At 40.5% G+C, this 13867-nt stretch overlaps 1 protein-coding gene across 1 annotated transcript in view; it reads right to left on the reverse strand.

Moving 5' to 3' along the window:
- Positions 1 to 2028: 2028 nt before the first annotated feature.
- The window catches only part of Not1 (CCR4-NOT transcription complex subunit 1), a 560605-nt gene continuing 548766 nt past the window's right edge, over positions 2029 to 13867 (reverse strand). The window contains exon 38 of the mRNA XM_071695617.1: positions 2029 to 4144. Coding sequence (XP_071551718.1) covers positions 4075 to 4144 — 70 coding nt within the window. The 3' untranslated portion in view covers positions 2029 to 4074. The remainder of the gene's footprint in view (positions 4145 to 13867) is intronic.

The following is a 13867-nucleotide window of genomic DNA, read 5'->3' on the forward strand; positions in this document are numbered from 1 at the left end:
TCTTAACGCTACCTCGCTAACGCGGGAAATTGCGAATAGTATGAAAAAAAAAAAAAAAAAAAAAAGAAGTACCAACAATGTAATATGGATGTGAGGTATGGGATATATATGAGAATGTGTGGAGGAAGCTGATGTGTTACATGTGGTGTGAAGAGGGTCAATCGAGTTAATAATAACAGGGTAAGAGAGACGTGTGGTAAAAAAAGAAAGAGTATGAATGAGAGAGCTGAAGAAGGTGAGCTTTTGAAATGGTTTGGACATACGGAAAGAATGAGTGAAAGTAGTTGACAAAGAGGATATACGTGCCAGAAGTTGGAGGGGACAAGTACAAAAGGGAGACCAAATTGAAAATGGAAAGATGGAGTGAAAAGGATTTTATGCGATCAGGGTATAAACATGCAGGAGTGTGATATGCATGCACAGGTTAGAGTGAAGTGAAGCGGTGTGGCATATAGGGGTGACACACTATCAATGGACTGAACCAAGGCATGTGAAGCATCTGGAGAAAACCAAGGAAAGGTTTATGGGGTCTATTTGTGGATAGGGGGCTATGGTTTCAGTAAATTACACAACTGATAAAGAATAAATGGAAACAAACGAGGCCTTTTCCCTGTCTGTTCCTGCTTCTACCTTGCTAATGGGGGAAATGACGAGCAAGTACGGAATAAAAATAGTAAACACAAAATGACTGAAAGGAGCCAATGAGAGTAAGTGGAAGTCAGAAAAAAGACAGCAACAGAAAAAAGATGTTCACCTATTTGGGTATCAAAAGTGGTAGTGACACTGGTAAATAAAGCCAGTACTTCAGTTGCTGTCAAGTTCCTCTCCACGTTGTTGTTTTTCCTTTCTGCTTCGCACATAGGGGTTGCTTACATTCAACACACATTCCACTTCAGTGAAAACTTGAAAACACATATCTCAAAAGACTTTTTACCCAACTCTATATTCCCGTGGTGAGTGCAATGCACTTGACCTGCTTACTGACAAAATCTCATTTTAAGAGCTTCTAAGTGAATAGGTACCAATTATATCACTAATTTAGTGTGGCCAGTCAACTATCACCAAAAGTACTGTCTTGCGTCATAATGAACATTCATATTCATCAGAACATTAGGCAACAGCATTAGGTTGAGGTAGTCAGTAGGAACATTAGACAGGAACTTCTGGAAACACTGCTAGACTTCCCCTCTGCCAATGGCCTGTTAAAGGTAAGACACTAAAGACAAAGAAGCAGCAATGGAGTTCAATACTTATTGAGACTGTACTGCCATGTGGCCACCCCTTTGAGGGAGTTCCAGAGGGGAATAGGCATCAGACATATACATTGACACTCCAATATGATACTCCAAAATGTGACTTATTCATTGAATCTAGTGCCATCTGTCTACAGATGTCCTTCCTAACATGAAAAAGTTCCAGTTCAATGTGTAAATGAATACTGTGTATTGCTGTTGTTGAAATGTGCTGCATTTTCCTTTTGCAAGTCAACTGTACCCAGAGTGTTGTCCATTTCAGGTACTAAATTTCAACAATGACAGATAATTTTTCTTTAAAGTGGATCATGGGTCCTCCAATATCTTAGCCTACTTTCCTTCTCTCAATACCAATTTCTCTTACCCTGTCTACAAAAAAATGCATGACATATCATATCTAGAAGGTATCAGAAGAGGCATCTTGCATTTTCTTACATTTACCACCACCTTTTGTAAGAGTAATCCTGTAACAGTAATCTTTACATATCCAATATGGACAGAGACATGTATTTCACATTGCGTGATTGGAAAGAATGTACCATTTAATAATATCAAATTTCTTGATCTATATCTACAATACATTTCACACATGACCAACCTGATATGGCCGTAAATATGACTACCAAGGCATTTATCAAATGCTTTTATGCAGTAATTTTAACATGTATTCAAAATCCACAAAATTCTGGTTCTTTACTAAAAACATCTGACAGGTACAAAATATGTTTTATATTTTTTACCATTTCCTTAAACTACACCAGTAAAACACTCATCTGCTTTGCTACAAGAGACCTTTATTCACATCCTTAACCTACAATGGACTAAAGAATATGACACAAACTGTTAAAATGCATATCTTTAGAGAAAGTCTTCATCAACAAAAATAAACTTGAACTGTACAGCCACAACGTATTACCTCACATTATGGGTCAATTTTCAGGCTTCTCTCTTCAGTCAAACCTTCAACAACTCTATTATACAATTTAATACAAAATAATGATTGATTTAACAATAGTGCTAATTTGTATTTCTTAAGACATAAGAGAGCTGTGACGTTACTTTGAAGCGAGGTAACAGAAAAAGTGTTAATTCCCAGGTTCTAGGGCGACACTATTGTCTCCAGGGTTTAAGGCATAAATAGGATAGTCCCCAGGCATCACAGTATATAACATAAAGTCCCTGGTAATATGGTAACAAAAGAAATGCAATTTCTAAGGCTTAGAGGTAACTAAGATTCACCTGGGATTGAAGAAATTAGTACTATAGTCAAATTTGTGCCTAAACATAATACCTTATGCATGTAACTGGTCAAGTGTGATGACTTGGGAATGGATATTTAAGTATATTTTGTGTGACAGAATGAGGGAATGGGCATGTGTGACTGTATGCCCAATATCTGTAATGCTGTGGTACATACTATTGCGAATTGTGTAATGACACTTGACAGCAGGATAGAAAGCCTCAGGGCATCAGGGCATCTTAATTACTACTAATATTTCTTATAATGACTACCAGACATTCCTTAGCAGAAGAAAAGTATATGATCCTGTAATGGTAGGAGGGTGGGATTTTGTACATGCTTTGTCCATGGTCGTCCTTGCATAATGTAAAGCACTATCACACGAGTCAGATGATGCCATACTCCTGTGCACCATTCAAGCTGAACATATGTTCAACTATTTGGTGACATCAGCTGCTAATGGCACAAAAGTGCTCATCATATAAATAAATAATATATCATGAGTGACCTGGGTAGACCTAGAAAGTCTAACCTTGGAAGTAACACTCAATAATATACTCTGGCGATGCCCAATACTTTGATTCTCACTTTCCTACTGCAGAAGCTGCCTGGCAAAGGCCATGTCATATAGAAATCTACATCACATACTATCTAAACATCTTAGGTATAGCTCATCACATGGTTCCCTGGAAGTTAAGATCACAAGAATATAGGTACATATCACTCACTGGAAATCACCTTTTCATTTTTATGCACTTTGACACACGGCTTATGGCTGCTTTGTCTCATAAATATGTCTCTGTCCTTACAGACTTTTATCTGTATATATATACAACCTCTTAAGATGCACTTTTACTTCACTCAGAAGGTCCTTAAGAAAGTAGATTGTACAGTTTTTGGTCTTTCATATTTGCATAATTCAACAGTCACCAGGAAAACTAGATTAAACAAAAAATACCCTTATATGAGTGACTTAAGATAATCACATACCTTGACAATACACCTTGCTGCTGTGGCTCAACACGTTTAACAAAATCTAACAAAATTAATCAAAGCTGCATAATAATAATCTAAACATTGTACAAAGGATATTTGTCATTTAACCCTCTGCTTATTAACCACTTGGTTGAAAAAACTGGAACACTTTATCTGCATTTGAAAGATATGAACCCATCTCTCTAGGCACCAGAAGATAACTTACACTGCTATTTAAAACAAATGTTCTAAATCATCACAACATGCCAATAGCTTTATTTTGCATTTGGCACTCCTCTCCTCAGAACAGTATAAATTGCAGCTTTCTAGGAGGAGGATATACATGTTCAAACTAAAAAATTCTGATTTTACACAAAATTTTCATTTTAATTTTAGTTTTTAATTGAGCACCTCTGATCACTGACAGTCTTTGCTGCTTGAGATCCCAATCATGACATCTGGAGCACCAACAGTCAGCATTAACAGTCCCTTGCCGCATGTTCTTATTTCTTGCATTCTGAAGTACAGTGTTTCAATTGCTGCCTGCACTTGAGTTGTGTGAGGTCAGGTATCCTGTGGGGTACAATATGTCTGGAGCATTTGTGGTCAGGCCTCGCCATCACGTGTTGCTGACACCTTCTGCACCATACAAGATCGTGCCACAGATTCAAACAATCTGTAAAATATTAGGAGGCCACCTGTTAGAGAGGGCTGTCATTCCTGCAGACTCTCCTCCAAACTTCCTCACAAACACACATATGTAGTTAAGAGTTAGTCGATGTTCCCTGTAGGGCACTGGAAAAGAGATAGGAGAAAAAGGCAGGGTGAAGGCATAATGGTGTCAGTAAGGGTTTCGTGATGTTAGGGAGATTGAAATAATGAATAAAAATTTTGCAGAACATGCATCTATAAGTCACATTATGAAACAAGTGAAGAGTAGATTCATTAAGATATAAGCCTCCTAAAAAATCAAGGAGAGCAACATATAAAACAATCAATACCCCATTCAAGGGTGTTTCTTTTCTTTTTCTTTTGACTAGGCAAAATAAGCAGGAAACAAACTATTATATGGAATGATTTTAATTTCCCTACTAGATATATGATGGACAGAAATCAGAGAGGGAGTTACTGGGATAGAAAGAGTTTGGTGCTGGTCCAGAAGTATCATTTGCATCAGTGAATTCTACAATCAACCAGAAAGAATCAGAGAAATCCCTAATCTGTGTTGGCTTTGGTATTCATATAGACACCAAAAGAGGCTGTGAATATTGTACATGAACCATACCCCAGTGGTTTAGTGTGATCATGTAGTGATGAAGAGAGATTCTTATGTTCAGATTCTTGCAAGAGTTATGTTTTTAGCTTCTTGTCACACAATTTATTCCAATCCATAACTTACTGAATAATTCACTAACACAATGCATTATAAATTTGTCATGTGTCGCCAAACTGACTGAAAACACTGTACCTTCCAAGATTTCAATTACGACATACGTAATGCTAAAGAATGGAATGATGATATCAGAGCAAGAATATGAGAATAATGTTAAAAATAAAAACAAAAATGTTACAAAAAAAACAATGGCAATTACTCTGACCCAACACTGTGGTCAGCTGGAACCACTGATATTTCATTTTGGAAGATTAGGTGAAGATTTTATTATTATTATACTTTGTCGCTGTCTCCCGCGTTTGCGAGGTAGCACAAGGAAACAGACGAAAGAAATGGCCCAACCCACCCCCATACACATGTATATACATACGTCCACACACGCAAATATACATACCTACACAGCTTTCCATGGTTTACCCCAGACGCTTCACATGCCTTGATTCAATCCACTGACAGCACGTCAACCCCGGTATACCACATCGCTCCAATTCACTCTATTCCTTGCCCTCCTTTCACCCTCCTGCATGTTCAGGCCCCGATCACACAAAATCTTTTTCACTCCATCTTTCCACCTCCAATTTGGTCTCCCTCTTCTCCTCGTTCCCTCCACCTCCGACACATATATCCTCTTGGTCAATCTTTCCTCACTCATTCTCTCCATGTGCCCAAACCATTTCAAAACACCCTCTTCTGCTCTCTCAACCACGCTCTTTTTATTTCCACACATCTCTCTTACCCTTACGTTACTCACTCGATCAAACCACCTCACACCACACATTGTCCTCAAACATCTCATTTCCAGCACATCCATCCTCCTGCGCACAACTCTATCCATAGCCCACGCCTCGCAACCATACAACATTGTTGGAACCACTATTCCTTCAAACATACCCATTTTTGCTTTCCGAGATAATGTTCTCGACTTCCACACATTCTTCAAGGCCCCCAGATTTTCGCCCCCTCCCCCACCCTATGATCCACTTCCGCTTCCATGGTTCCATCCGCTGCCAGATCCACTCCCAGATATCTAAAACACTTCACTTCCTCCAGTTTTTCTCCATTCAAACCCACCTCCCAATTGACTTGACCCTCAACCCTACTGTACCTAATAACCTTGCTCTTATTCACATTTACTCTTAACTTTCTTCTTCCACACACTTTACCAAACTCAGTCACCAGCTTCTGCAGTTTCTCACATGAATCAGCCACCAGCGCTGTATCATCAGCGAACAACAACTGACTCGCTTCCCAAGCTCTCTCATCCCCAACAGACTTCATACTTGCCCCTCTTTCCAAAACTCTTGCATTTACCTCCCTAACAACCCCATCCATAAACAAATTAAACAACCATGGAGACATCACACACCCCTGCCGCAAACCTACATTCACTGACAACCAATCACTTTCCTCTCTTCCTACACGTACACATGCCTTACATCCTCGATAAAAACTTTTCACTGCTTCTAACAACTTTCCTCCCACACCATATATTCTTAATACCTTCCACAGAGCATCTCTATCAACTCTATCATATGCCTTCTCCAGATCCATAAATGCTACATACAAATCCATTTGCTTTTCTAAGTATTTCTCACATACATTCTTCAAAGCAAACACCTGATCCACACATCCTCTACCACTTCTGAAACCACACTGCTCTTCCCCAATCTGATGCTCTGTACATGCCTTCACCCTCTCAATCAATACCCTCCCATATAATTTACCAGGAATACTCAACAAACTTATACCTCTGTAATTTGAGCACTCACTCTTATCCCCTTTGCCTTTGTACAATATATATATATATATATATATTTTTTTTTTTTTTTTTTTTTCATACTATTCGCTATTTCCCGCGATAGCGAGGTAGCGTTAAGAACAGAGGACTGGGCCTTTGAGGGAATATCCTCACCTGGACCTCTCCTCTGTTCCTTCTTTTGGAAAAAAAAAAAAAAAAAAAAAAAAAAAAAAAAAAAAAAAACGAGAGGGGAGGATTTCCAGCCCCCCGCTCCCTTCCCTTTTAGTCGCCTTCTACGACACGCAGGGAATACGTGGGAAGTATTCTTTCTCCCCTATCCCCAGGGAATATATATATATATATATATATATATATATATATATATATATATATATATATATATATATTTTTGCTTTGTCGCTGTCTCCCGCGTTTGCGAGGTAGCGCAAAGAAACAGACGAAAGAAATGGCCCAACCCACCCCCATACACATGCCTTGATTCAATCCACTGACAGCACGTCAGCCCCGGTATACCACATCGCTCCAATTCACTCTATTCTTTGCCCTCCTTTCACCCTCCTGCATGTTCAGGCCCCGATCACTCAAAATCTTTTTCACTCCATCTTTCCACCTCCAATTGGGTCTCCCACTTCTCCTCGTTCCCTCCACCTCCGACACATATATCCTCTTGGTCAATCTTTCCTCACTCATTCTCTCCATGTGCCCAAACCATTTCAAAACACCCTCTTCTGCTCTCTCAACCACGCTCTTTTTATTTCAACACATCTCTCTTACCCTTACGTTACTTACTCGATCAAACCACCTCACACCACACATTGTCCTCAAACATCTCATTTCCAGCACATCCATCCTCCTGCGCACAACTCTATCCATAGTCCACGCCTCACAACCATACAACATTGTTGGAACCACTATTCCTTCAAACATACCCATTTTTGCTTTCCGAGATAATGTTCTCGACTTCCACACATTCTTCAAGGCTCCCAGAATTTTCGCCCCCTCCCCCACCCTATGATCCACTTCCGCTTTCATGGTTCCATCCGCTGCCAGATCCACTCCCAGATATCTAAAACACTTCACTTCCTCCAGTTTTTCTCCATTAAAACTCACCTCCCAATTGAATTGACCCTACTGGGGAAGAGCAGTGTGGTTTCAGAAGTGGTAGAGGATGTGTGGATCAGGTGTTTGCTTTGAAGAATGTATGTGAGAAATACTTAGGAAAGCAAATGGATTTGTATGTAGCATTTATTGATCTGGAGAAGGCATATAATAGAGTTGATAGAGATGCTCTGTGGAAGGTATTAAGAATATATGGTGTGGGTGGCAAGTTGTTGGAAGCAGTGAAAAGGTTTTATCGAGGATGTAACGTATGTGTACGTGTAGGAAGAGAGGATAGTGATTGGTTCTCACTGAATGTAGGTTTGCAGCAGGGGTGTGTGATGTCTCCATGGCTGTTTAATTTGTTTATGGATGGGGTTGTTAGGGAGGTGAACGCAAGAGTTTTGGAAAGAGGGGCAAGAATGAAGTCTGTTGTGGATGAGAGAGCTTGGGAAATGAGTCAGTTGTTGTTCGCTGATGATACAGCGCTGGTGGCTGATTCATGTGAGAAACTGCAGAAGCTGGTGACTGAGTTTGGTAAAGTGTGTGAAAGAAGAAAGTTAAGAGTAAATGTAAATAAGAGCAAAGGTTATTAGGTACAGTAGGGTTGAGGGTCAAGTCAATTGGGAGGTAAGTTTGAATGGAGAAAAACTGGAGGAAGTAAAGTGTTTTAGATATCTGGGAGTTGATCTGGCAGCGGATGGAACCATGGAAGCGGAAGTGAATCATAGGGTGGGGGAGGGGGCGAAAATCCTGGGAGTCTTGAAGAATGTGTGGAAGTCGAGAACATTATCTCGGAAAGCAAAAATGGGTATGTTTGAAGGAATAGTGGTTCCAAAAATGTTGTATGGTTGCGAGGCATGGGCTATGGATAGAGTTGTGCGCAGGAGGGTGGATGTGCTAGAAATGAGATGTTTGAGGACAATGTGTGGTGTGAGGTGGTTTGATCGAGTAAGTAAAGTAAGGGTAAGAGAGATGTGTGGAAATAAAAAGAGCGTGGTTGAGAGAGCAGAAGAGGGTGTTTTGAAATGGTTTGGGCACATGGAGAGAATGAGTGAGGAAAGATTGACCAAGAGGATATATGTGTCGGAGGTGGAGGGAACGAGGAGAAGTGGGAGACCCAATTGGAGGTGGAAAGATGGAGTGAAAAAGATTTTGAGTGATCGGGGCCTGAACATGCAGGAGTGTGAAAGGCGGGCAAGGAATAGAGTGAATTGGATCGATGTGGTATACCGGGGTTGACGTGCTGTCAGTGGATTGAATCAGGGCATGTGAAGCGTCTGGGGTAAACCATGGAAAGCTGAGTAGGTATGTATATTTGCGTGTGTGGACGTGTATGTATATACATGTGTATGGGGGTGGGTTGGGCCATTTCTTTCGTCTGTTTTCTTGCGCTACCTCGCAAACGCGGGAGACCGAAAAAAAAAAAAAAATGCATACAGGTGGATGGGCCATTCTTTGCCTGTTTCCTGGCACTATCTTGCTGACGCGGGAAACAGTGATTAAGTGTGAGAGTTAATACCAGGAAAGCTGAAAGCTGGCAAGGCAGCGGATTTGGATGGTGTTGCAGTAGAATTTATCAAAAAGGGGTGACTGCGCTGTTGATTGCTTAGTAAGGATATGCATGCATAGTGCCATTGTGCATAGACAATGGGGATAAAGGTGAATGTTCAAACTACTGAGGGATAAGTATGCTGAGTATTACTGGGAAATGATATGGGAGGGTATTGATTGAGAGGGTGATGGCATGTACAGAGCATCAGATTGGGAAAGAGCAGTGTGGCTTCAGAAGTGGTAGAGGATGTGTGGATTAGGTGTATGCTTTGAAGAATGTATGTGAGAAATACTTAGAAAAACAGATGGATTTGTATGCAGTATCTATGGATCTGGAGAAGGCACATGATACAGTTGACAGAGATGCTTTGTGGAAGGTTTTAAGAGTATACAGTGTAAGGGGTAAGTTGTCAAGAAGCAGTTAAAAGTTTTTACCAAGGATGTAAGGCATGTGTAAGAGTGGGAAGAGAGGAGAGTGACTGGTTCCCAGTGAATGTCAGTTTGCGGCAGGGGTGGGTGATGTCCCCATGGTTGTTTAACTTCTTTATGGTTGGGGTGGTTAGGGAGGTAAATGGAAGAGTTTTGGAGAGAGGGGCGACAATGCAATCTGTTGTGGATGAGAGGGACTGGGAAGTGAGTCAGTTGTTGTTCGCCAATGATACACCCCTGGCGGTTGATTTGAGTGTGAAACTGGAGAAGTTGGTAATTTAGTTTGGAAAAGTATGTAAAAGGAGAAAGTTGAGAGCAAATGCCCTAGTTCAGTCCACTGACAGCAAGTCGACCCCAGTATACCACATTTTTCTAATTCACTATTCCTTACATGCCTTTCACCCTCCTGTATGTTCAAGCTCTGATCGCTCAAAATTTTTTTTCACTCCATTCTTCCACCTCCAATTGGGTCTCCTGCTTCTCCTTCTTCCCTTCACATCTGATACATATATCCTCTTTGTCAACCCTTCCTCACTCATTCTCTCCATATGTCCAAACTATTTCAATACACCCTCTTATGCTCTGTCAATTAAACTCCTTTTACAAAGAGTGCATATAGTAGTTGGTAAGCAGTCAAGGACCAGGGAGGTATATTACCAGTACAACCCGCCTGGGTATCAGGAGGGTAGCTGGTGTTTTTTTTCTGACTCACCTACACATGGAGAACTGGCATTCTGTCCACAAATGTACAATCTTTTCTTGTCATATATAACATTTGACAACACTTAACTAACATAGCTCATTTTCCGTAACTATAGAATTTCCTGTGGTGAGCATGATGCTTTTCCTGCCTTTTGGAAATATGGTAGGAGCAATGGATAGAAGCAGTAATTAGGAACATTTAGGCAGGATAATTAGGTAGAAACATTAAATATGAGTAGCAGGTAGGAACATTAAGTAGGACACTCAGGTAGAAGTCAGTAAGAACATTAGGTAGGAGTCTCTGCAAACATTGTGCTAAAGTTGCCCTCTGCCAGTGGCTCGTTAAGGCCGAGTCACTAAAAGCTAAGAAATGGCAATGGAATTCACTAGTTATGAAGACTGTACTGTCATGGCCACCTTCCTGAGGGAGTTCCCGGTGGGAACAGGTGACAGAGATATAGACAGTTAGACAATGATAAGAGATGAAAGCAAAACTAAGAAAATGAGGTGCAGAGCTAGAGCATGGTAGTAAGGTATAGTGGCCAGTACAGTTTGTGGATGATAATGTGTTGTTTGATGAGAGTGAAGAGGAGTTGAAGAAGGCTGAAAGTGTGTTTTATGATGTATGGAAACATAGGCGATTGAAGGTAAATGTGAGGAAAAGTAAAGAAATGGTGTTTGAAAGGAAAGCGTGAAAGTATACATTTTGCAAAGGCCTACACAGTGAGATAAGTGTACTAAAATGTGTTGCAGATATAGACAGAGAAAGACTGGAAAAAGTGACAGAATTTGAAAGGAGTTACCTTGGATAAGTTTGGTGATATGGAAGGAGAGATGTGGTAAAGAGCAGTACAGGGTAGAAGAATCACTGGCTCACATATCACATTAATGAAGGATAGAGGTGTAAGTATGGAAGAGAAGAAAGGATTAAGGGACAGCACAGTCCTTTTGATCATGACTTATGCACTGAAAACATGGACATGGAATGGCTGTGGAAATGAGCAGTATGTGGTGAGACAAGCTGGAATGAAGACAAAAATGATAGGGTGTAGGAGAGATTTGTTATCTCAAGGAATGCAAAGGGAATGAATTGTGGTGTGGTCGAATGGATAAAACGTAATACTTTGAGGTGGTTTGGGCATGTGTAAAGAATCCAAGACAGGGAGTTTACAAGGATAGTGCATTACAGTATGATTTAAGGGAATGGTGGAGAAGACCACCACTGACATGAAGACTACTGGAGGGAGAGAAATGGTGAAAGAATGAGGGTAGTGGTGTATATGAGGGAATTATGTACAAACAAGGATAAAAGACGATTCTTTTGCTTTGGCAACCCATTTGATGGTGGGAATGTATGTCCCTAGAGCAAGGGTTCCCAACCTTTTTGTTCCTCTGTACCCCTTAGGCATTCTGACAGGTTCCCATTTACACCCAAAATTAAGGATAAAAAAACTGATAAAATTACATTGATTTTATATTATTTCATGATAAAATTTGTGCAGAGGAGGATGGATGTGCTGGAAATGAGATGTTTGAGGACAATATGTGGTTTCATCAAGTAAGTAATAATAGGGTAAGAGAGATGTGTGGTAATAAAAAGAGTGTGGTTGAGAGAGCACAAGAAGGTGTTTTGAAATGGTTTGGTCACATGGAGAGAAAGAGTGAGGAAAGATTGACCAAGAGGATATATGTGTCAGAGGTGGAGGGAATGAGGAGAAGTGGGAGACCAAATTGGGGGTGGAAAGATGGAGTGAAAAAGATTTTGAGTGATCGGGGCCTGAACATACAGGAAGGTGAAAGGCGTGCAAGGGATAGAGTGAATTGGAACGATGTGGTGTACCAGGGTCGACATGCTGTCAATGGATTGAACCAGGGCATGTGAAGCATCTGGGGTAAACCACGAAAAGTTCTGTGGGGCCTGGATGTGGGAAAAGGAGCTGTGGTTTCAGTGCATTATTACATGACAGCTAGAGACTGAGTGTGAACGAATGTGGCCTTTCTTTTTTCCTAGCGATACCTCGCACACATGAGGGGGGAGGGGGTTGTTATTTCATGTGTGGCGGGGTGGCAATGGGAATGAATAAGGGCAGACAGTATGAATTATGTACATGTGTATATATGTATATGTCTGTGTGTGTATACATATATGTATACATTGAGATGTATAGGTATGAATATTTGTGTGTGTGGACGTGTATGTATATACATGTGTATGTGGGTGGGGTGAGCCATTCTTTCGCCTGCTTCCTTGCGCTACCTCGCTAACATGGGAGACAGCAACAAAGCAAAATAAAAAATCTGTAGGATTATATAAGGATTTTATACTGATTGTAATAAGGGTATCCCATATTGCTGATGTTCAACATTACTCATTGTGTACACCATGGTTATACTCTCAATGTACTCCTTGAGAGGGGTAAATGTACCCTAGGGGGTACATGTAACCCAGGTTGGGAACCAATCCCAAAGCTACCTTGGTAACACACAAAATGGCAAATGTATGAACAACATGAATAAAAATAAGAAAGGAAAAATGGCACAGATCCAAGAAGAAAAAAACTGTCAACTGGCAGGAATAAAATCTGTGCAAAATCCAAGAGGATTGATTTTGATCTGATGGGCAGCCAAGAGTACATTAATGATATCTCCGTGGCTTTCTCCAAGACCAAAAGTGGGCCTAAAATATGTGAGCTGTTACTAACATGCTTGCATGGCTAGCAAAGGGTGGGGAAGGCCAGTGCTTCCTCAAGGACAAAACTGAGGATTAGGTTTCAATCCTGATTTTTCTTAAGAATATCCTAGTAAGTATTTCATGCTTACAGGCCAGACTATGGAGAAAAATAAACAAACGAATGGTTGAAAATGAAAGTTCAACAGATGATACCTTATCATCTGCATGAGTAAATGATATCTTAAGGTGCAGTATGTTCAAATGAGCCATTGTTTAAAAAAAAAATTCATAAATCATTCTCTTTTTCTTATCAATATATGATTAAACTAATATAGCTTCTAGTAAAATTCACTGTAAGGAGAACATTTAAAGCAAGGTTATTAGGTACAGTAGGGTTGAGGGTCAAGTCAATTGGGAGGTAAGTTTGAATGGAGAAAAACTGGAGGAAGTAAAGTGTTTTAGATATCTGGGAGTGGATCTGGCAGCGGATGGAACCATGGAAGCAGAAGTGAATCATAGGGTGGGGGGAGGGGGCGAAAATCCTGGGAGCCTTGAAGAATGTGTGGAAGTCGAGAACATTATCTCGGAAAGCAAAAAATGGGTATGTTTGAAGGAATAGTGGTTCCAACAATGTTGTATGGTTGCGAGGCGTGGGCTATGGATAGAGTTGTGCGCAGGAGGGTGGATGTGCTGGAAATGAGATGTTTGAGGACAATGTGTGGTGTGAGGTGGTTTGATCGAGTAAGTAACGTAAGGGTAAGAGAGATGTGTGGAAATAAAAAGAACGTGGTTG

This window comes from Panulirus ornatus, chromosome 58 (assembly GCF_036320965.1).
Source record: "Panulirus ornatus isolate Po-2019 chromosome 58, ASM3632096v1, whole genome shotgun sequence".
NCBI classification, from domain to species: domain Eukaryota; kingdom Metazoa; phylum Arthropoda; class Malacostraca; order Decapoda; family Palinuridae; genus Panulirus; species Panulirus ornatus.